The sequence below is a fragment of the Protomyctophum bolini genome, assembly GCF_963924005.1.
Source record: "Protomyctophum bolini genome assembly, chromosome: 6".
NCBI lineage: Eukaryota > Metazoa > Chordata > Actinopteri > Myctophiformes > Myctophidae > Protomyctophum > Protomyctophum bolini.
The window spans coordinates 20,437,055-20,462,621 of record NC_137867.1 but is presented as its reverse complement, the minus strand read 5'-3'; the positions used below and the strand labels follow the sequence as shown (position 1 = coordinate 20,462,621).

Here is a 25,567-nt window from a genome sequence, read left to right as displayed (position 1 = left end):
ACTGTCCAGCTGTTCCATCCATGCCACATTCCTGTGATACTTTAGTTGACAATGACAGAATTGAAGTCTATTCAAAGTCGCTGAGGGCTGGGTGATATGACATCACGGAAATATCATGATTATTTTAAACTTTTACTTCGATAATGATTAATTATCGATTGTTGTGACTGTGGCCAGTTCATGACAGCTTTTAAATCAGCTATTTGTGTATGCCACCATTATACTTTTTTTTTTTTTAATAAGATAGATCTGGTTCATCAGACTAATCCGTTTAGGCGATTATCTATCAGAATATTTCCGAACAAAATCCTTGCTTCTTGATTTTCCCGATTTAAATCCGTAATAGGTTCTAAATGTCGCTTTTCGACATTTTTGGTCAAATGCCCATCCCTAGTAGGCAGCTTCTCACTCTCTTGTGTTGGTATTCCAGAGGAATACGATCAGATTGACACGGCAGGAGAATAACAATGGCTATACACCCTCAGAGTTCTGTGTGATGGGACACATTCAAGATGACAAAAAGAGGTGAAGATCAAATAAGGGGCTAACAAATAGAGAGATGGAAGATGATGAATAAATATACCTTGCAGCAGTCGATAGAGATCCAAATTGCCTGCGATCGCTAGGTACAATTGGAGAGGGAATCTGTGATTTTTGAAGATAAGATCAAAAGAAAAGATCCCTGGAGGGAAAGGGAAAATCAGGTAACAGTAACAGCTGTTATGAGAAAGTTTAGAGTGAAAATACTAATAAAGAGAACATAAAATATTGCACTGCTTGCCCTATAGCTATCTGTACTGGATCTCTGAATGAGTGAATGGGTGAACATATAATATCAACATTATTTACAGTATATCAATGAATATAAATGTACAGTGAATTTTTTGAATGAATATTTAGTCGTATCAGAGTTTATGAATGACTATCAACAATGAATATAAGAATGGATATGTGGACCGTCTGAGTACTGTACAGTATGTGTGTGGGTGGGTGCATGTGTTGCAGACATGCCTGCATGCTTCTGTGTGCAGAATGTTTACAATCTCCAGGTCTCCAGGGCTGGTTTTGCTGTGAGTCTTTGTAGAAAAAGTTCAACAAGCACGTTTGTTTTCAAGATTTCAAGTTCAAGCACAGCTCCTCTTTGTGTGTGTCTGAGCGCATGTCTGTGTATGTGCCTGCATGGAGTAAGTAAATGTATTGGTAACCAGAATGCTTGCCTTAAAACACACTTGCTCACCCTCATTTTATTCACCCGTCCTCATCCCGAACACTTGGTGTATTGGTGTACACTTGGTGTACTTGATGTATTTGTTTTACTGAGAATAAGGTTAAACATGAGTTTAGGGTTAGGCATTATTTTACTGAGGTTAAGTTTAGGAATAGGGTTAGGTTTTGCTGAGGTTATAATAATAAGGTTAGATTTAACCGTTTAAGCATAGTTTACTTAGGTTACGTTTAGGAATACCAGGCTGAGCAGATCCGCCGGCTGTACAGCAGGGTGACTGTGTTTTGAGGCAAGCGTTCTAGTATCCAATGTATTCGTGCATGTGCCCAAATTCCATATTTGTGTTTCATGCATATATTATAGCCTACTGTATGTGTGTGCTATTGTGTGATGTGATATGATGTGATGTGATTCGATGTGATGTGATTCAGCCAGACTGCATATTAGCCAGACATAGTCAGAAAACAGCACTACTGACAGCTTCTGACAAATTGTTTTGGAGAGCTGAAGGCATGAGATTGTGAGAGAATATAACTCTCTTTGTGTGTGTGTGTGTGTGTGTGTGTGTGTGTGTGTGTGTGTGTGTGTGTGTGTGTGTGTGTGTGTGTGTGTGTGTGTGTGTGTGTGTGTGTGTGTGTGTGTGTGTGTGTGTGTGCGTGCGTGCGTGAAAATAATCTGCATTAGAAGATCCAGTAATGATGATGATACTGAATGACAGCAGGAAAATTGGGAGATTTAATCCAGGAGATGTATAATGTGCTAGGGCTAAGCTATGAACAAAGCCTTTCATTGCACACTGTATACTATTATAGGAGCTGGCTGCTTGTATGCTGCCTGGATCCATTGTATTAATTTAAGTTTACAATCACAAATGTGGGTCCACTTACATTTATAACCAAATGTGATCATGAACAGGCAGAATCCAACATTACATGCATATTGTGTAATTCCTGTCAGGAATTACAGCATTTATTTTTATTTGGTGACACCGGCAAGAGTATTATTATGGTTACTGATGTTGCCACCTGGCATGCACCAAAATGGCTTACGAGTAGGCTATTTCACTATCCCAGCGATACAGACATGGTGTTGTTTCTGTGGGGCCTGTGGCAATGTGCATGTGTGTTGTACCATATGCCTGAGGGCCCAAATGGCAGATGTGACACAGTGAATTATTGTCACAGCTGATAAAATACACCACAGCACACATCATGAATCTGAACTGGGATTTCTGTAGGCACTGTTAAGCTATAGTAATTTCTTACATACTTGAACCCTAGCATCCCTATTGTGGGGGGGAATATGCAGGGGGAAATGGCAGATCTACAAGCTCACGGTGCGTTGTGACTTGTGAGCTGGTGGATCAGCTATTTTCAGTGTATCCGGGAATACTAGAAGATCTAACATGGAGCCCTGGGTGACCATGGTTAACTAAGTGTATAAATAGGTGTAGGTGTCTTGTGTAAAACTACCCACACATATCGGAATTTAAATGGAAACTATTAGAATGGTTTTGGCAATAGTTGGACTATTTACCTATTCATGAGGTTAAAATATACCATCTTTTCGAACTTGGTAGTGACACAATAGCTAACAAAACATTTTACATACTGAACATTTCAGTTGAATTCAGCTATAAAGCCAAGAAATATAATATATTTATACTGTTACTGTTATATTATAACAGTACCCTGTTGGCATGGAGTTGAGGCCAAGATTAGATTGGTAAGCCGTTCTTATTACAGAGGTGCTTGGGTGTTGTTATGTATATTGATATATAGCTTTGTAAATGGCTACTGTATGTATTTGCTTCAGGGCCTGTATGAAAAATATGACAGTATACAAATCGTGCACGTGTTTGCCTGAGCACAAGTACACAGCATATATGTGTGTGTTTGTGTAGAGTATAAGCGTGTGATTTAGTGTGCGAGACAGCTATAGAGATTAATTTAGTTCTCTCTCTCTCATAATGTCTTTAGTGCCTTCTCTTCCTTCCATCTTCTCCTTACTTTTATCATCCATCTATCCATGCATCCATTTACTCAGGCACAGTATATGTTCTTCAGTGTACCCTCTCTATAACATCAACTCTTCCATTCTTTTATTTCCCATCTTATCCCAGGTAATGAATAGAAGCCCAGCCACATGAGTGGTGTGTTGTATTATGAAAGTGCTCCTCCACTCCAAGCTGTTTGTCAGTGATATGAAAGTGCTTCAGGTCCTCAGTAAAACAACAAGGTAAACCATATTGTGCCCTGCTTGTGATGGGTTGGGCATTTATTTATTTAACAGCACTTAAAATATAACAATAAATTTGGCATACAGTAAAATCCTCAGTGTTCATTTAAGAGGGTGTACAAGTGCAACCAAATTGACCCATAAAAGGTGCACATTTGGTTACATTTGTACACTCTGAATAAAGTAATTTATTACTGTGCAGCAACAGGTAAAATAATGGATAAATTAACACTGCATATTTTACTGTGGGTAAAATAAAGTGCTGACTTCTGAAAGTTTCAAGACCTTGTAGTGAACGTATCATGAACAGCGTAGTGGAGTTTTTCTCCATGACATTGCATAATGGCAGAGATAAACTACTGTGATTGAGAACAGCCTACAACATCAAAGGCTAGATTTTCAATCCGGAAATTATTTTGACGAATACAATGTTATTTTAACCAACCTGTATGGTAAGAGTATGGCTAAAACTAGCACATTTGGCAGTGGATGAGGTGTACTCTGTACTCTTCCGTCGAGAAATGTAGCAGGAGGAGTGAGATCAACATATGTCGCCGACTTAGGCCGCATGCTGGCGGAATAGGGTGCATGTCGGCTGAATTCGGGGTAATTCTGGGGGCGGAAAAGGGGGCATGCCACCTTCATTGCCGCATATATGCCGCTCCGAATGATGTATTTTATTTTATTATGTAGTTATAACGAGTAACGACATATATTATGTGGTAAATCCAATTTCCAAATACAGGAATACATGGCTGCATATATTTATTGCACTGGAGTGCGTTGTTGGAATACTCATGGTTAAAACTAGGTTACAGTGTGTGGATTTATGAAAGTTACAGTGCCTGCACGGCTGCACAAAATCCTATTTGTTGTTTGAGCGTGTAATCCATGTGGACTATGTGCTATATTGTGTGCGCACGGTGAAAAGCACCTGCAGGTGCATCTGTCATACAGGCTCACAGAGGAATCAGTTACAGTCCAGTAGGCTGCTAGAATCCATACAGGTACTAAATATATACAGTAGTGTCCCAGTCAAACCCTGACAGTGAACTTAATTAAAGTATTGGCTATAGGTTAGGTGTGGCTGCTAAACCACTGCTTTATCTTTTTACGCCAATGTGTGATTGTGGTCAGAGGCAGACACGATAAAAGTAAACTTTTCAGTGGATTCAGGGAAATGATCAACCCTCGAATTTAAAACGTTAATGTAGAGGCTAGAATGTTATTTACTATGAAAACGTCCCCGTTGGTCCGTCACGCCCCCATATATGGTCAAGCCTCGTCACATCACGTCACATCCGATGCCCTAATAGAATCCCTGTTATGCCCATATATGGAGATCCCGGATGTCATCAATATTATGCCCATATATGGGAATGTCAATATATGCAGACCATGCATATTGTGACAGTCTCATGATAATCACTGTGGTTGCCGCGACGGGACCTGGATCTCCATATACTGTATGAAGATCACGACACTGACCTCATCAAACCCTGGATAGCCATACAGTTTGACATATTAGATCTGCATATATGGAGCCGGCTAGCAACTCTACATATGATACTTATAGCTTGCGGAGTTAGTTCAGTCAGATATACTCGAGGGGTTTCATGCTGTGCTCAAGGGCGCATACATATACTCAATAACCGATGGTGTTTAATTGTGCCGAGCAGGGAGAAAAATGTAGCAGAGCCGAACGCCAAGATGAAATATTATATGCACACTATTACACACTATTGACTATTGGGTAAATATTGGTTTGTGAGTTATCTGACTGAACTGACTTCACTGACACCAGATTAATAGTTTAAGTCCTGCTTCTCAACTGTGCGGTATTAAGAAGCTCTGTTTCAGCTCGACTTCGCCCTTTAGGGCACGGCGAATTACCTCTCGATGCGACGCATTGTGAGCTTGTAGATCGGCTATTTTCAAATGTATATAAGGCTGAAGTGGTTAATGTTTTGTCATAATAATCCAAATCTACAAAGTAACTAGTAACTAAAGTTTTCAAATAATTGTGTTGGAGTAAAACTAAAACATTTGGCTCTGAGGTGTAGTGGAGTAGAAGTAAAAGTATTGGAAATTGGAAATACTCAACTAAAGTACAAATACCTCAAAAGGTATAGTACCTGAATACATGTACTATTTACTTTATACTACTGGGTATACACACCTAGGCTAATATCTCCCCTGGCCAAGGGCAGATTGTCTCTTCCATGAGCAGCAGATGATTCATTTCCAACATAAGACCTGGGTTCAAATACCGTGTTACAGTTGCAATTACCTCTCTAGGTCCAAAGAGCACATAAAACGTAAAGATTGCTTTAAATCCCTGTGATAATCAATCCCATTTATGGTGAATTGACTCAGATTAAACAGACTAAAGAGGGACTGCATATACCACAACCCCCGCACTCGTATCCCTCTCTTGACATACTTGTTTATGTGCATAGAATTGTTGTCGAAGGACTAAACGAATAATTAAATCGTAAAATCACTATGCTGTTGCCTGTTGGATGAAGGCCTCATATCAGAAATGGAATTGTATCTAAGATTTAGTGTGGAATTGTTATTGCCTTGATTCTCCTGTACATACGTTATGAAAGGCATTGACCACATCGCAGGAAATGTGGAGTTTAATGTGATTTTGTCAGTTTAACTGAGAAAATACCAAACATTACACACAAGCACTTGAAGATTATAAATCAGCATTGTGTTTTACCAAACTACTACTACTTGACTCATTGTCAATGGACTAAACATGCATGTTTAGTCCATTAGTCCAACATATACCACTATTGGTCCTCTCTCTCTCTCTCTCTCTCTCTCTCTCTCTCACTAAGCTGCTACCCCTTTTGTCCATTTATCACTGTCAAACATCCCTTGCAAAATAATTCAATCTATATTAATGTCACTTAATAATAGAAATGTGATTCTCTCTGTCTCTCTCTCTCTCTCTCTCTCTCTCTCTCTCTCTCTCTCTCTCTCTCTCCCCCTCCCTCCCTCCCTCCCTCCCTCCCTCTCTGTGTGTGTGTGTGTGTGTGTGTGTGTGTGTTACTGTTAATGAACGTTAATGACAGTTTGACTCCTCATTGTTGTTTATCATAGTTTAGCTTGATAATCTGTTCCACTACACCCACGCACTGTGGCTTAATGATGCTTAATTGAAAACTTTGTTGACAAAGTGGATGACATTGAGCCCTGAGATCACTAATTGGATTAATTACGTTTAGCAAACTTTGCTCACGATACAGTGTGCTTAACGTTCACATTCACACACAAACGATACAGTGTGCTTTACATTCACATTCACATTCACACACAAACGTTACAGTGTGCTTTACGTTCACATTCACACACAAACGATACAGTGTGCTTTACGTTCACATTCACACACAAACGATATAGTGTGCTTTACATTCACATTCACACACAAACGATATTGTGCTTTACATTCACATTCACACACAAACGATACAGTGTGCTTTACATTCACATTCACACACAAACGATACAGTGTGCTTTACATTCACATTCACACACAAACGATACAGTGTGCTTTACGTTCACATTCACACACAAACGTTACAGTGTGCTTTACGTTCACATTCACACACAAACGATACAGTGTGCTTTACGTTCACATTCACACACAAACGTTACAGTGTGCTTTACGTTCACATTCACACACAAACGATACAGTGTGCTTTACGTTCACATTCACACACAAACGGTGGAAGCTCAAATCCAACCTGCTCACTCAGTGTTCAGTGTTTTTCTCGAGGACACTTGGACACAAAGCCACGGGGAGCTGGTGATCAAACCAGGAGCCTTATACATTTGCCAGATGGAGTTACTTTAGGGAAGAGCTCATTTTTGTGAGAAAAGCATGCCATACTTTCATCGTGAATAAAATAACATGCTGATCATTACCCCACATGGCCCGTGCAGTTGCAGCCACAGTGGGAACAATTCCTTTACCAACACTACATATTGGCTATAATATTTATAGGTTTGCCCTTTTTATATAAGTAATGACATGAACAAAGGCTAAGTAAATGTGTGATGGTGATATAGTATTCCAGCTATAGCCCTATAGTGTAAACTATACAGGCTGTGAATTTTTGTACTGTATCCGTGGTTTCATGATGGTGCCGAATTGTAATCTCCCCAAACCCATCCACCCATATAATGTATTAAATGTGACTGCACAAAATGTATTCACCGTCAGATAGTTCCTAGAATGGCTTGGTCCCACTGTTCTGTGAACATTGTATCCCATCATCTGGCACAGCAGGTGAGGCCGTGATGAGGCTGCCTGAAAACCAGCTCTGTGTGCAGCCAGTAACTAAGCTGTCAGAGTGCTGTTGTTCTCATTTAAAGAGCTGACAGCCAATGCTGCTGGAACTCGTTTTAGCGAAACACCTTTCTGTCTTGACACACACACACACACACACACACACACACACACACACACACACACACACACACACACACACACACACACACACACACACACACACACACACACACACACACACACACCTTCTCATGTCAGATGCTTCGCCTCTGGAACCATCTCTGTTCTTCTACCCTCTTGTCCTCTCCCCCTTTCCTCTCCCTGTTCTCCACTACTCCTCTCTACTCCTCCTCACCTCTCTCCTCCAATCCTCAATTTTGTTAAGTTGTCAGAGATCCATCCATGTGGAACATGCTTTGGGTCTTCTTGTTCTTTCTTTCCACTCACTTCTCATTTAGTCGCTTCTAGCGTGCTTTGACTATCTCACTTCTCCCTCCAACTTAACTCCCCCCCCTCCCCCCCCCCCCCACACACACACACACACACACACACACACACACACACACACACACACACACACACACACACACACACACACACGCAAGCACTCTCTCTCTCTCTCTCTGTCTCTCTCTCACTCACACACACACTCACTCTCTGAGACGTATACTGTTTGTGACAGACAGTGAGGAAAGGAGAAGGCTGTGGAAACAGAGTCTGAAGTCTGTCATTTAGCAGCAGATGCTGGAGCCTTGATGCATTTCCCTGGACATAGACGCAACCATGCTTATTGGTGAAAGCCTAATGAGAGAAAACTGTTAAAACACTACCCTGAAGTGAATGAACGCGTGTGTGACTGTGCGTGCGTGCGTACGTGCGTGCAGGAGAGCCTGCTTTCAATATATGTCAGTATGTATGTATTTTTTGATTGATTGGATTTGCAGCCCACTCTCATATTGTTCTTTCTTTCTATCTCTCCATCTGGGTATTCAGAAGTGTTCTACATTCCACCAAAACGCTGTTTGCTTTTGAATCTCAGACGTTTCCTTTCATTCCTCTACATGTATTTATTTAGCGTAAACCAAACAGTGTTTGGTTTACGCTAAATTTACTCAAGTACTGTGTACTTGTTGAGGTACTTTTACTTTAACCCTCTTATTACCAGCCTTAAATCACATCTTTTTGTGGCTTAGGCCAGATTTGGCGACTTTTTGAATGACAATAGAAATATGTGCGATATGAGCACAATGTCACCAAATATCTCATTTTCAAGCTGCATTTCTTCACTTTACAAAGAAATTAGAACCATGTCTCTAGCATGTTCCATCGTTTACTTATAGCACTTATAGCAAAAATGAAGCATTTTAGTTCACTGAAACCAAGGTGTATTAAAATGCTTATTAATAAATAATGGGAAATGCTAGAAAGAAGATTCTTATATCATTGTAAACTACAGACTTGCAGCTTCAAAATGAGACAATCTGTGACATTGTGGTCACATCTCACATTTTTAGATTGCCATTAGATTGCTGGCCAACGCCAGCCAATTCTGGCGAAAGCCCCATTTCTTAATTCATCATTTTTATGCAAAAATAAACATCTGCGTTAAAATACAATCACACTATCTTTTAGAGTCATTTTCAAGTAGTACCCCAAGATTTCCACCAGATGGCGGGAACGTACCATTATGCTGAAAATCTCTAAAATGTGTAAACTGGTATAACACTTCCGGTTCAAAAGGACGTAAACAACCAATGAAAGATTGTCCCCTACAAGATAGCCTCACTCTGTCGGAATGCTAGGCTAACAATAGCTTCATCATAAGTTAGTCTAAAATCACCCAAATTAAGCCCAGAAGATCCCAAAATATCAGATTTTTTGCCGCGATTCACATAGAGACGGCGCGCGTGCACGATAGTGCACGATCGCGCGGATTTCGGCCGGTTTTTAGTAGATTACATAAAAATAATCGGAAAAAATGATTATTTTATTATTATTTTTTGGAATTATTGTCTACCACGTCCACAACGTCCTTGGCCTTGAGGGATTTGTTGATAGCACGTCAAAAAACACGTCGTTGGCCATAAGCGGGTTAAGTTTGTGTTTCTACTTTCCAATACTTTATATTCTACTCTCACTACATCAAATTGGCAAATAGTACTTTTTACACAATGCGTTTGTAGCACGGAATGTGATAATTTGATTGGCTGAGCACGGAATGTGATTTATGATGATAAGATATTATTACATGCAGATCTACAAGCTAGCTTGTAAATCTGCTATTTTGAAATATTTAGATACATTTTAAAAACTTCTGCACAATGAGTATTTTTGAGGGGCGATAGCCCCTCCTATGCCCAGCTTTGTGTGTTTGTAGTACCACGGAAATGATTTGATTGGCTGAGCAAGGAATGTGATGTATGATGATGAATGATGATAAGAGTGTGATTTTTTTGTGATTATTAACTTTTGGGACAATATATTTTTATGTCGGTACGTTTGTTCTTTTTCTCAAAGGTATTTCTACATTGTGGTATTGCTACTTTTACTTTAAGTAAATATGTGAGTACTTTTTCCACTACTGCAACCAATAACATGATCATTCCACTGTCAAGGCTGCTTCCGTATGGTTGCCATGGAAACATTGAGTCTGCACAGTAATGGCCATTGCGGAGAGAGCAGGAGGCTGGGGCACAGCACACACACGCACGCGTCGCACACTCACGCACACACACCTCCCACCCACCCATGCTCATTTTCCTTAACAGCCAGTGGGAGTGTTAAAGTCATTATAGATCCCCCCCAGTCAAAGTCAATGATCTTAAAGCACCAAGGTGATAACTCATTACACACACAGTGTTAATGGGTCTCACAACATACCAGCTGTTTAACACTGCACCTGTCTGTCTGTCTGTCTGTCTGTCTGTCTGTCTGTCTGTCTGTCTGTCTGTCTGTCTGTCTGTCTGTCTGTCTGTCTGTCTGTCTGTCTGCCTGCCTGCCTGTGTGCGTGCACATGTGTATACATTTTCTTATTGTATTAATTGATTTATCCCACGATTTTGTAACCCATTTTTCACCATCCATTGCCGAACCACCTAAACTGGCTCCTTTCCAGGCGAAGAAGCAGAGACTCTACTCCGAGTCTCCTTTCCCCTCCATCAGGCGCCCCAGCTGACCAGTTTACACTTGTTTACAGTGTAAACAAAAAAGAACGAATAAGACATACTACCTCATGTTTTATGATTTATGTTTTGTGTCTTTGTGTCTTCATCAGAGTATGCTCCCATGATGAAGACAGAGATACTGAAACACAGTAATTGGTGAAAAGGATCTAACATCCCTTCTTTATTATTGTAAATTGGAGTGCCACTGTTCTCCTTGTGGAATATGGAGCTTGTCATTTAGAATACTCAAGCTGCTGGGCCATGGCTCAGTGGTCCAGGCACCTTGGCTGGTAATCCAGTCTGGCAGTGTGCCGCGGGTTCGACTCCCGATCCCGACGGCCTTTACCACCACTGTCTTCCCCCCATCTACTGTATCTCCCCATTTCCTGTCAGCCTACTGTCTGTCCCTCCATAAAAAATATAAAATAAAGGCGAAAGCCACACAAAAACATTTAGAAAAAAAAGAATACTCCCGGCGGGATGGATCGGTGGATCTGTCGGTTCAGCACCAGGTTGCTCAGTTCAGCACCATGGACAGAGGCACTGTGTCTAACATAATAGGGAGATGTGCTGTCCATTCAGCACCATGGACAGAGTCACTGTGTCTAACATAATAGGGAGATGTGCTGTCCATTCAGCACCATGGACAGAGTCACTGTGTCTAACATAATAGGGAGATGTGCTGTCCATTCAGCACCATGCACAGAGTCACTACATCTAACATAAGGGAGCTGTCAGTTCAGCACCATGCACAGATAATAATAGATATAGATGTAGATGAGATTCTAACATATTACAGGGATCTGTCCGTACAACAGCATGCACAAAGGCACTATATCTACCATGCACCAAGAGTAACTTCATAATACGGAGCTGCATAATACAAAATGTCATTTTGTGCGTGCGTGTACTTATGTGAATATGTTTCAATGGGTACAGCTTGATGCTGAGGGTCCATTGGGCAGTCAGACTTTCCATGACACTGATAGACCAATTAGTAGTGGAGCCAGTGATAAATGATCTGCCAGATGGGGTCTATAATGGAGGGGACTATAGGGGAGAGAGAGGACCCTGTCCCACATCTCAAATCTCTTTCACTCCAGGAAGACACCGCATTATCACATATCCCCAATATGCCCTCCTCTGGTTATCTCCTGTTGAGTTATGTGGGTCTCTTGTTGAGGTGTGTGTGTGTGTGTGTGTGTGTGTGTGTGTGTGTGTGTGTGTGTGTGTGTGTGTGTGTGTGTGTGTGTGTGTGTGTGTGTGTGTGTGTGTGTGTGTGTGTGTGTGGGGGGGGGGGGGGGAGGGGTAAAAACGGCCTGATTTATACTTTGTCATAATGCAGTGTTGCATACAAAGTTTGTTTTTCTGTCATTTGAACTGTTATTTTTATTTTTTTAGATTCTAATCAGAGAGAGAGGGGCGGGGGGGTCAATTTTGTGCAACTCACGATATTTATCATAGTTAGAATTTTGTCCTTTTGTTTCTGCACTGTGAGAAGACAAACAATGGTTATCTTTTCTGCTGCGCTGTAGCCGTAATCACTTGTTGGTGTTATTTTGTCTCAAGATAGTATTTAGAGCATCTCTATTTTCTTTGCTTATTATGTTCGGTGATGCCGAGAAAGAAACAACATTTCTTTGCAGCAATGCTAAATGTCAGTTCCGTGCCACACAAATAGCTTTGTGACATTGGGACACCTAAATACATTCAATTTGCAATTCACATAGACCTGCCAGGAATTGCAATCATTACACAGTATACTACCTTTTTCAGGCAAGAAATCTTTAGAACTCGGCTGACTTCCAAGACAGAAATGATGAAATATTTGTACATGTCGCTTGGATTCTTCAATACTGTTGGTGGGATTGGTTTTATTCTTTCTCATTAGTTTGAGTATAATTCCTCTTTCATAGATGCCGTGCACTTTGTCAAATTGTGCATGCGATAGAGAGAGGGGGGGTGACATAATGAGAAATGAATTACTCTAGCAACTCACCCATTCCTTTCATCCACATTATAGCCATGTGATTTGGTCTTTGGTCTACAGTGCAAGTGAGGGTCTAAATAATACAATGTAGTGCAACTATTGCTCCTGCATTGCTGGAAAGTGCAGTCAGATGGAACAATGAATTTGAAGTCTAATACCTGGGTCTTTTTATTGCGGCATCCAGTTTAATTTAGAGAGGAGGAATAATAATATTTTGTATAGTGTCTTACCAAGAGGATCCAGCCTAGAGGCATTGGCCACCACTGCACAATGTCTTTATGAGCTGAGTAATAGCCAGGGTGTGCCACTAGGCCGCTGTGGTCATTATAGATGGGTTAACAGTCTATTGTTGCTATAGGTTACTTGTGAAAACGGTTGTAAACATCTGTTCAGAGGTTTAAACCATAGAGGTGAAACTATGGTAAGGTTACATGTCATTTAGAAATCCAGTTCTACAATGGTACCATGTGGCAGCCGTCTTACCCAATAGTTCTGAACTTACTGTTGTTGGAACCTACAGTATGATGAAATTGTCTCATGTTGTCTTTATAACCAATATACAGTACAGTGCATCTGGAAAGTATTCACTCTCCTTCACTTTTACCACATTTAGTTTTGTTACAGCATCATTTCAAAATTGATTAAATTCGTGTTTTTCCTCATCTACACACAATACCCCATAATGATGAAGTCAAATATTTTGTTAATTTATTAAAAATAAGAAACTGGAAAAACACATGTACATAGGGTTAGGGGTAAGCATTCACACTCTTGACTTAGTACTAAGTTGGGGCACCTTTGGCAGCAATTACAGCCTTAAGCCTTTTTGGGAATGATCCTACAAGCTTGGCACATTTGAATTTGGGGTATTTTCCCCCTTCTTCTCTGCAGATCCTCTCAAGCTCTGTCAGGTTAGACGGGGAGTGTCGCTGCACAGCTTTTCAGGTCCTTCCAGAGATTCTCAATGGGGTTCAAGTCTGGGCTCTGGCTGGGCCACTAAAGGACTTTCACAGAGTTGTCCTAAAACCAATCCTTCGTTATCTTAGCTGTGTGCTTGGGGTCGTTGTCCTGTTGGAAGGTGAATCGTTGACCAAGTCGGAGGTCCTGAGCGCTCTGGAGCAGCTTTTCATACAGGATGTCTCTGTACACTGCTCCATTCATTTTTCCCTCTGACAAGTCTCCCAGTTCCTGCCGTTGAAAAACATTCCCACATCATGATGCTGCCACCACCATGCTTCACCGTAGGGATGGTATTTGCCAGGTGATGAGTGGTGCCTGGTTTGGTTTCCTCCAGACTGAAGCCTCTCCTCAATAAAAGGCACATGACAGTTTCCCAAAAGGCACCTAAACGACTCTCAGACCATTAACAAGATTCTCTGGTCTGATGAAACCAAAATAGAGCTTTTAGGCCTGAATGCCAAGCGTTACGTTACGCCAAGTGTCAGTGACAAGTGAGTGTTGAGTGACAGTGTCAATTATCTAATGTAATCCTGGGCGCTATACTTCCTCTGCCAACCTGGGGGGGGGGGGGCAGTGGACTGACCTCATGTGCCCTTCTATGCATGAGTAGTCCAAGCTGCTTATTTTCACCTGACAAGGGAGAGTTTCCCCATGGAGGGAACACGTTCTTTCGACCAGTTCCTTACCCCTCCATCAGGCGCCCCGGTTGACCAGAGGGAGGTAGTTTAGAGACCAGGATTACTGCATGTTTTTTGTGAGGGTACCTACCCTAGGGGACACGGGGAGAACATGCAAACTCCACACAGAAAAGCCTTTTTGCCAAACCCACCTAGTCACACATACCCACCTAGTCACACATTCTGTTTGATTCTATTCTATTGTATCATGTTTTATTCTATTTTACTTAGATCCATGGGACACATCAATCATCCATGTCTCAGCTTTGCAGATCTATCTAACTGAAGTGACACAATTATAGACAGATGTGCTGTGTATTAGCTTATTTACATTGACATGGGACATTGTTTTGTTTGTTTAATGATGATGATGTTGTTGTTGTTGTTGTGCTTTTTATTATCTTTATATAAAATGAAGACAGATGGACAATTGGACATGATTAATATTTTTTCAAGAAATTGCAGAGTTTGCTTGTAATTCCAAGTGAGCAAATATAAACATTTCTGAGAAATGCTGTTCCTAATTATACGTGCTTGGGGATATGTTATAATATGATATATGATTATGGATGTTTATTTATTCGTATTTATTTTCCGTGTTAATATGCTGGAGTGAGTGTGTGCGCATGCGTGCACGTCTATGGATGCGTTCCTCTGTGTGTTTACGGACATGTGCATGCATGGTTGTTCTTTCTCTCTTTGGTCCTCATTCACAACGGCGTTTACGCTCATAACGTGACGTTACGTGAGCGGTGCGTGAGCGGACAGGCATTTACGAGGATTCCCACATTACGTGGGAATTCATGGCCATCTCTAGCATTCGCGATTGCGCTGCTCACTTTCGGCTAGGTAGTAGGCTATGGCATCAGCATGTTGACAGAGACTCGACCAATTAAAGTTTCACGTAGGCCTTATATCTGCCTCCATTTGCGTCGTGGTATTAATTTATAATAATGTATATTGATCACATGTATGCCACACACAGAATAGTTTAACTCTTACCATTTGGTGAGGAAACCAGCTGGATAGCTTTTCCGATGTATAGAACATGCTACAAAACAGATTAATCCCTCATAAAAGAAAAGAAAAAAAGGCAAAACTCTGGTCCGGGAATATGTCCACATTGTTCCGTTTGCTTTCCAAATCCGATGTAGATCCATCCGGGTGGGGTTGAAAATGTAGGCCTGCAGGCCCACCTCAATTAAACTCACTGGATTATAATGTCTTCAGACAAGAGGATCCCAGGCCTACGAGGTAGGCCTATAATTATTCACTTTATCGCAAACCGACAGTGTATTGAGGGCCCATGCCCCCCCTCGCTCCCTCCCTCTCTCTCTCTCTCTCTCTCTCTCTCTCTCTCTCTCTCAAAAGACCTTCCCCACCTGGATCAATGCAGCTCTGATAAAAATATCGGATATATTTTTTACCTCTGCAAAGGTGTGAGTGAACACCCGCCTTGGTCCCGAACTTAAATAAATAAATGGCCAAGCTGCATTTTAGAATGATATTGCTGCAGCGGAGCACGTGTTCACCGTTGTAAGCTTGGAAATGTTTTCATTTCCTTTGGTGTCCTTTGATGGATTGATGTCAGTTTGTAGGCTACATATATAGTACAGTGGTAGGTCTACGAGTATACAATGGTGCAAAAATGATATAACATAAAACCCTAACGGGGCTTGTTTGAGGTCCTGCTCCTGTGTAGAATTATTAAATTAATAGAGTATGCGGGCTATATATTCATATTCATATAGGCTACAGCAGCTATGACCGCAGCTGTGATTTCTTTCCAGCAATCATTTTTATTGTAATTTGTGAAGCCGCTAGTCACTCCATTTCGTTTGAGCTGCAAAGCCTTTTATCTTTTTTTTCCTTTTTTTGACAGATGGATCTCAGACAAACTGCTGAGTCATGCTTTATGCCTTTTATGGTGTGACATGGGGCGTGGATCAATGCAAATGAAGTTGTCGATTTTCCGATCATTTGGCACCCGCTCGCATTCATTATGACATACACCTGCGTACCTGTGGTACACACCACTCTTTGAATTGCACGGGTAAATTTCGTAGCTTCATCGTTCGGATGAAAATGATATCATTACGCATCACCTTTACACTGTGGCATATTTCTCCTTTGTGAATGAGGACCTTTGTCTTTCCTTCTGCTGCCCCACCTCCTCCCACCACCAAGCTCCTCCTCCTCCCGCCCAAAGCCATCAGAGCCTCTAGAACTGTCTGTCTGTCTGTCTGTCTGTCTGTCTGCGTGAGCAGCCTTGTCTCCCTTCAAACCCCAACAACGACCCAGTTAAACAATAAGCTGAAAGTAAACAGAGGGTTCCCATCAACCACTGCGCTGTATCCTCTCTGATCCCATCATTCAGAGGGTTCCCATCAACCACTGCGCTGTATCCTCTCTGATCCCATCATTCAGAGGGTTCCCATCAACCACTGCATTGTATCCTCTCTGATCCCATCATTCAGAGGGTTCCCATCAACCACTGCGCTGTATCCTCTCTGATCCCATCATTCAGAGGGTTCCCATCACCCACTGCGCTGTATCCTCTCTGATCCCATCATTCAGAGGGTTCCCATCACCCACTGCGCTGTATCCTCTCTGATCCCATCATTCAGAGGGTTCCCATCACCCACTGCACTGTATCCTCTCTGATCCCATCATTCAGAGGGTTCCCATCACCCACTGCACTGTATCCTCTCTGATCCCATCATTCAGAGGGTTCCCATCACCCACTGCGCTGTATCCTCTCTGATCCCATCATTCAGAGGGTTCCCATCACCCACTGCGCTGTATCCTCTCTGATCCCATCATTCAGAGGGTTCCCATCACCCACTGCACTGTATCCTCTCTGATCCCATCATTCAGAGGGTTCCCATCAACCACTGCGCTGTATCCTCTCTGATCCCATCATTCATATGGCTAGATCTAGACAGCATAATGACATTATGGCATTGCAAAACATATTAATGTTGGCCATAATGAGTTTGACAGCCCAATGCAGTTGATGGGAACCGGGGTTTTTCAAGCAAGCCAACAGTGCCCTCGTGTGGCAGAAGGAAATTACGACGACTGCAGTAAATACTGCAGCATTATGTGCATGCAGCAGGTACCTGCAAGTATAAGTGTTGCACAGTACAACACAACCTGCGGTACAGGACGTGATATGACGTGTGTGTGTGTGTGTGTGTGTGTGTGTGTGTGTGTGTGCGTGCGCGTGTGCATATGTAGAATCCTGGAACTCCAGCAGAATGGAGACATGGACGTGCTCAAGCTGAAGTGGTGGCCCAGAGACAGTCCCTGTGACCTGTACAGCTCGGTGCAGTCGCGACAGCGAGGCAGCGCCCTCGACATCCACAGCTTCGCCGGCGTCTTCTGCGTGCTGGCGGCCGGCGTGGTGCTCTCCTGCCTCATCGCCATGGTGGAGAGCTGGTGGACAAGGAGGAAGGGCTCCAGAGTCCCTTCCAAGGAGGTATGGGGATGGGAGGGATGAATGGAAGGAGGGTGCGGATGGAGAGGTAATGGTGATGGTGGAGGTAAGTGCAATGGAAATGGGTACTGGGTATTCTTAGAGACAGTTGTAGGAGACTAATGCCTGATTTACACTTGGATACACACCGAAAATAGCAGATCTACAACTGTGTTTGATATGAATCAGGCTTTTAGGGGGTGGATACAATGTGAGAGGCGGGGAGGAAGGAATGGGATGAGTGGTCAAGAAAATCTAGTTACAGTTTGATAAGAACTGACAGTTTAAGGGTTTGCCTATCACACCTTGTGATCAGATGCACAGGGATGGGCTGTGATATAGGCAGTTATTGTCTGGATGTGAAATAAGCAATAAACCAAATATACAACGCCATACAATCCAGAGGTCTCTTCCTGGGAATACGTGCTACAGTATGATTATATAATATTTATAATTATAATAATTGTCTTATCACTACAGCCTTTGACCATTTTTCTCAATTCGCAAACAGGACTTTTGGGGAACTCCATATTCACATGGATGGGGTTTGAATGTTCGCCTCAGAAAAACTATGCTAGCGTTCATGTGGTTAGGTTTCAGATGAAAATTGTTTCCATTGCGACTTCTGGCGGCAATGTGAACGAGAGCGGACGCGTGGAAGGGTGGCTCCCACTATCCTGTATTTAAAACTTCGCTTACACTGATTTAAGTTACTATTTTTTCGGAAATTTTGTTTTATAAGTGAAGTTTGACTATTAATCTTGCGAATATCCCGGGTGGTCGTGGCCGTCAGAGTCAGAGGAACATACGTCCATACACTACAGCTACCTCACAGCAACAGCCTGCAGCAACAAGCCACATGGGGACTCCTGCGCCGGCTCCGGCTGAGGCAGCTAGCACAGAAAATGGTTTCCATTGTGACAGCTGCTGTCAAATGAAGATCCTGGCCCTTCTTTTTGTATTATAAGCAAAAGGATGCACAGCACACCGGTCCTTGTGAGGTGCCAGCCAACGGGAAAGTTAACTTAATACTGAGTGAAAATGATGTATAGGCGCACACTCATAGATGCCAATGCATACGTTTTAATGAGGACACAGAGACACCAACGTTTCGGACAATACTGCCTTCCTCAGGGTGATCACCCTGAAGAAGGCAGTATTATATCTGTCCGATTTTCTTTCATCTGTTTGTATTACCATATATTTAAGGACATCACCATATCTATAAATGCCATACATTGCCATAGCCTTAACCTTTTATGCCATGTGTATAACCCTAACTCTAAAGTCTAAGTCATAAATGTGTGTGGTATTACACTTAATATAAATACAACTTATAACCCCTAAACCTATACCCTCTTTATACCTAATCCTATCCCTAACGCCAACTTCAATATTTTCCTAATTATGAGCCTAACTCCCACCAAAACATTTTACCATAAATTAACCATTTATCTTGTGACGACCAGGACAATTGTCCTACGATATCCATTTCTCAAATTCCTCTAGACATTGGCCCTCACAAGTATAGTAATACTAATACAAGTAATACACACACATATACACACACCACACACGCATGCACATACGTACAAGCATGCACAAAGCAGAACATAGGGCATTCTATCAATTTCTGTGACCATTATGCTCAGTTCAATATTAGCTCTATCGCCTCTTTACAGTATTTAGATTGCTTTTTATTAAACCCACTAACCCAGTAACCACAGTTCATGATGGACAATATCATTGTAGATGCCTCTGGGTGGTTGAAAAGAAACCCAACAGACAATAAGCTGTTTGAGCATGAGGTATAGTTCTAATGATAGTGTTAACCACATGAATCCTAGGCAAATGTTTTGTGAAAATAATACATTTGCAACATATTGTGAGCTTGTAGACTTGCTATTTTCGGTGAAGAGATTTGGTGTCGAGTGAAAAAAGGAGAGGACACTGGCAAGGCAAGGCAATTTTATTTAGCACCTTTCATATATGAGGCAATTCAAAGTGCTTTACACAATAAAAACAAATACAGAGTGCAACAGTGCACTCTGTAGCGATGGGGAGCCCTGGTTAACAAAATATAGACCTCTTGAGGAAGGAAGTGGGGGGCCCTGGTTAACAAAATATAGACCCCTGGGGGAAGTGGGGTGCCCTCGTTAACAAAATATAGACACCTGGGGGAAGTGGGGTGCCCTCGTTAACAAAATATAGACACCTGGGGGAAGTGAGGGGGCCATGGTTAACAAAATATTGACCCCTGGGGGAAGTGGGTGGCCCTGGTTAACAAAATTCATATAGGTTATAGGTTTGAAGTGGTTAATTACACTTGTACAGCACTCTGTAGATGTGTGTGGATATGTTTCAGTGAGTCAATATGGACCAACCCTGTGACCTGAGCTACGTACATTCTAACCTTTTATTTTATAATAAATCTCCAAGTAACTGTGACTGTGAGCATGTTCTATGAGCTATTTTCGCCTGAATGTGTGTGTATTGTGCTATGCCCAGAATAGTGACGCTATCTTTCATCAGTGGTTAACAAACTCTTCACCTTTTTATCCTTCTTAACCAAACATTGACAAAGTAGCTATATAAATTTAAATGAAATTGTGGCAAATCAAAGCACATCTTGTATGCAACACAACACATGCCACAAATGAACTGAATGAACTGTAATTATGTGGGGGAAAAAAATATCTTTAGATTCCGAGTTAATTATGCATGTGTTGGACTGAAGCATTAACTGGCTAATTTCACTAGAACATAATTTTGTTTTGTTTTGCAATCAGATAAACGACTTAGTTTCAGACAATTACCTTTTCCCCCCAATATGTATTTTATTTTATGTACCGGTATTTGTTTTTTTCTGTTAAAGTGGGGCCGATCTAACCGTGTAGTTAATAGTTTTAGTGTAAAAGGTTATCTTAACCTGACATTCAATTATCTTACTTCTTTATAACAAATGATACAATAGTAGCCTTCTAACAAATACAAGGCACTTTAAAATAAGCATTAATATAACCATATGAACCCTAGTATCCCTATTCTGGGCATGTTAAAATAGGCAAACATTCTCTGAAAATAAGTTCACGTTTAGCAAAGATAGTAGATCTACACATGCTCTGCATCACAATGGGTTGCAACACAACTGATTGTGAGCTTGTAGATCAGCTATTTTTTGCAAAGAGATTTGGTGTAGAGGGAAAGAGGGGGAGGCCAAATATAGACCCCTGCGGTAAACCGGGGAACATAGTAGATAGTATTTAAATGGTTAATGACTTATATTACAGAAAATGTGGTTCATTTTGAGGATCTGAAAACTCTGAGGAACAACTGAAACTGAGAAACAATTTTAGCATTCCGATGTGTGAGGTAAGTTACTACCCTATAACATTGGTTCAGCATCAGTGAGTATCTCTAAATGTCTCCCACTGCAAGAAAGGAGAAAGAATACTTTGTCCTGGCCCATTAATTTGTAATGGCCATTGGCCAACAGGTTTAAAATTACATTCACAGTGAATCAGACAAGATGGTGAAGGTGTCTCTGTCCATGCCCATGATAGCTTTCTGGGAATCAGGCTACATTTTAATAACACTGTAATATAACAAATGTGATGTGACTTGAGTAAATAATCACCTTTAACAATAAGATCATTCATTGTTTTCCTCTAATGCCGATCCAGCAAAGTGCCATATCTCTAGAGCTCTGTTTATTAGACCCTGCAGTCAGTGCGACTTCTAAATGAGCAACCTCTTGGAACCTAGACTTGTGACTAGTCCTGCTTTTACCACCCACCAGAGGTATGTGCGTAGAACATTATTGACTCCTTTAGTTTGTATTACATTATCCATAGCAGCACTGCAGGTGTCTTATACATAACATAGGCATCCAGCAGGCTTCCTTTTCCCCTCCCTCAGTTAAGTAAAAACATCTTTTGATCACAACAATGCCATTTGTCTCACTGCTGCTTGATAATCATAGGCTCACCCTCGAATATTGTGGTCACACTCACACAGGGGCTCAAATAAACAGCTAGACAGACATGCACACGCACACTTGCCACCCCCTACCGTCAGCCCCCTGCTCAGCTTCCAGCTTTCATCCGTCATTCAGACCAGTGGGCATGTCTGTCAGTGAACAGCTACAAAAGAACCAGACCCCCATTCAAACCACAAGCCATGTTCAACACAGCATAGTTCAGAACTGACCCACCACAATGCCCAACCACCCAACCCCACCGCGACCACCACACGCACGCACGCGCACACACACACACACACACACACACACACACACACACACACACACACACACACACACACACACACACACACACACACACACACACACACACACACACACACACGCACACACACACACACACGGACCCCTGCCATCTTCATTAGCTAGATGCTAGAAGCATCAGACCCTGACATTAGTTGTGTTCCAGTAGTGACTGGACAGCAGGGAATTAAAGGTGATGGTCATTGATTCTCTAGTATGTAGATTGTTCAAGGTCTTTTTTTGCTTATCAGGGCATCAGGCAATCAATGGCATATGCACTCCTATTGATTTGGAAAACTGTCATGCATTATGGTGTGCAATTCATATGAATGCAAATTTGGTACGTTGATTTTTATAGACCATTTATGCTATATGTGAGTTGCATTATACAAATGGCATGTTAACCAAACATTAAATGAAACCAACAGCAATATGGTAACTGTTTGATTTAATAAGAGGTATGTCATGTAAACAAAATATCTATTTTGTGCAATTTTGGATATTGAGACCTTCTGAATTTGAAATTGTCTACTGGGTATAATCAGAGATCACAAGGGTGTCCCTGTTCAGTATCCCAATTAAAGTTGGTACAATAAACAATAAATAAGGAACAATGGAAATTGTAGTAAAGCGTTGTACTGTAGTTCCCTAAATAATAACGTTTTAGATAAAACAAAATTCATTACAACCAAATACTGTAGCATATCATAGCAAAGGTCTGTATGTGGAATTCATTGGCTCCAAGTTAGGTGTAAACTATGGGTGAGCTGCTACCATGGTGAACATGGAGTTGAGACTTAGCAGTGAAATGTCCCTTTACTGCTACCATGGTGAAGTTGGCTCAGTGAACCATGTTTGTTTTTGATAGTTGACCCCTGACTTTTCTCCTTCACCCTGCCAATGGACCATGTGAGCTACTGCAACTGGACAGGTTCCCACTGCATTAGTTCAGCCCCTATAGTATCCACAGACCACATCCATGCTAAAACATAAATATACTATATTCGAGTCGATGTTGGGCAGAAACTTTGTGTCTCCATAATCCATATTTAATCCATAGTTAATGCTCTGACCAATCCTAATACCAATCGAGCATTTTCTCAGTTGACAAAAATATGTCAACTTTGAAATAATTCTATAAATCAGGCATGCTTGATCAACTGGGTAAAACACCCCCGCCTCAGTTCTCTTCTCGCTGTGAAATAGACCCTCATTGTCGCAGAGGAGGATATCCCTGTTATCCAACTTAAAGTTCACTTCATGAAGTTGAGTGCATTTTTCATAATAATTGGTAATGTTACAGGGTCCCTTCTAAGGATCACAGTATCCTCCAGACGATGTTAGCTCGTCTTAAACAATGATACATTATTATTTTCAATATGTCTTGATATCGTGTTTTTATTAAACACTGACGATACTTTATGATTAGAGAGATGAAATACTGACCAAATATCACCATCTCAGATTTAACATAGAAAAGCAGATTTAACATAGAAAAGAGGAACATACACATACATGCATGCATGCACAGTTGCACACACATCATCTCTTTTGTTTTACTCAAGAGTCATATAGCTTTATCATAATCAGTCATTCCCGGCTTGTTTCAATAATGTTCCAGCTTTGTGTTAAATATGCATTCATTAAACCCATTACTGTAATTGTAAGATATACTTCTGTTTATTTTTGCCTTGTTCATACTGTATGCCCTGGTGGATTTCACCTCATGTTTCCCTTCTCCTATACTGGCTAAGAGTAACCACATCATTCTTATTTGTAAATCTTCCGAAAATAACTGATCTACAAGCTCACAACGCGTTGCGATTAGATATGTTTTGGGCCTGTAGATTGGTTCTCTTCCGAAATGTTTCTGAAATTCAAACTATGGAGGTGATTTAGAATGTTGCTTTATGTTGCTTTATGATCAGTGGAACATACTGAGCTTCCGGTGAATTTCTCACTTTCAGAAATACATTCGTAAATACTGACATCATCGATGTTGCCGAAATTCAAGCACAAACACACACACACTGTATGTGTAGCCTACCCTTTGTTTACACGTGCAGTACAGCTCAACCCACTAATCTATTCAAAACCACATTCCTACTCAGCTGTGTTTGTGTCTGTCTTTTCTATACATGCTGAAAGAAAGTCACACATTGAACATATCTGTACATACATTTACATACATTGTGTGTGCTTCCCTGTTAACTGCTTTGACTGTGGCTTGCTGCCTGTGTCTGTGTTGTTGTTGTTGTTGTTCTGTGTTGCTTGTGGTGAAATGCTGCGCATTGTTATGTTTGAGCCTGCTTTTTGATGTGAACTATAACTATTTGCTGAAGGGTTATCGTTTGGCTTTCGCGTACATTTACATAAAGTCCTCATGTTGTTCCTCTTTACGAGTCCCCTACAAAGATAATTTGTTAACCATCCTTCCTCAGTTTGCCTCTGCTGTTTGGGGATCCTTTGATCTTTCCCATTTTTCAATAAGGGCCATATTAGAGTGTGTGTGTGTGTGTGTGTGTGTGTGTGTGTGTGTGTGTGTGTGTGTGTGTGTGTGTGTGTGTGTGTGTGTGTGTGTGTGTGTGTGTGTGTGTGTGTGTGTGTGTGTGTGTGTGTGTGTGTGTGTGTGTGTGTGTGTGTGTGTGTGTGTGATGTCCTGAATACATTACTGTAAAAGTGATACATTCTGACACATACAGTACGTTCCACTAATGTGGGGGTTAGTTTTTCCTTCATCTGAACTGTCTGGTTTGCATCTGGGTGTTAGGTATCTGGGTATGTGTCTGGTGATACATGTGTCTGTTAAGGGCTGAAGTGGGACTCGATAACACTGGTTATTTTTGTAACCTGACAGGAACAACTGTTTCCAAATGAGTGTCTGAGACCCACTTCATCCATATAATGGAAAGAAAACAGAACAGCCATAATGCTTTACTTTTCTAGCCTGTCTATGTTCTACCGAGACTTGCATGAAAGGGTTCTGTCATTGGAATGAATAGCATCATTAAAAATCCCAATTTCATAAATTACTGTTTCTGTCAGAAGCAAACATCCTCAAGGAATAACCCAAACAAAGCGAACTACCCCCCCCTGTCATTGACAGAACTCTTTCTACAGTGGTAGCATCTCTGGTTTTGACCATGTCTGATATTTCATATAATCCATATGGATTTAGAATGAGTGGAGCGGGCATTTTCTTGTGTATGAAGTTAATATGCCTCGGTACCCCTAAAATGTGCAA

General features: G+C 41.4%; 1 protein-coding gene across 2 annotated transcripts in view; it reads left to right on the top strand.

Moving 5' to 3' along the window:
* The window catches only part of grid2 (glutamate receptor, ionotropic, delta 2), a 603,942-nt gene that overhangs the window by 573,770 nt on the left and 4,605 nt on the right, over window positions 1-25,567 (top strand). For both annotated transcript variants that reach the window (XM_080765357.1, XM_080765356.1), the window contains one exon: window positions 17,801-18,041. In XM_080765357.1, the coding sequence (XP_080621483.1) occupies window positions 17,801-18,041 (241 nt within the window). The remainder of the gene's footprint in view (window positions 1-17,800; window positions 18,042-25,567) is intronic.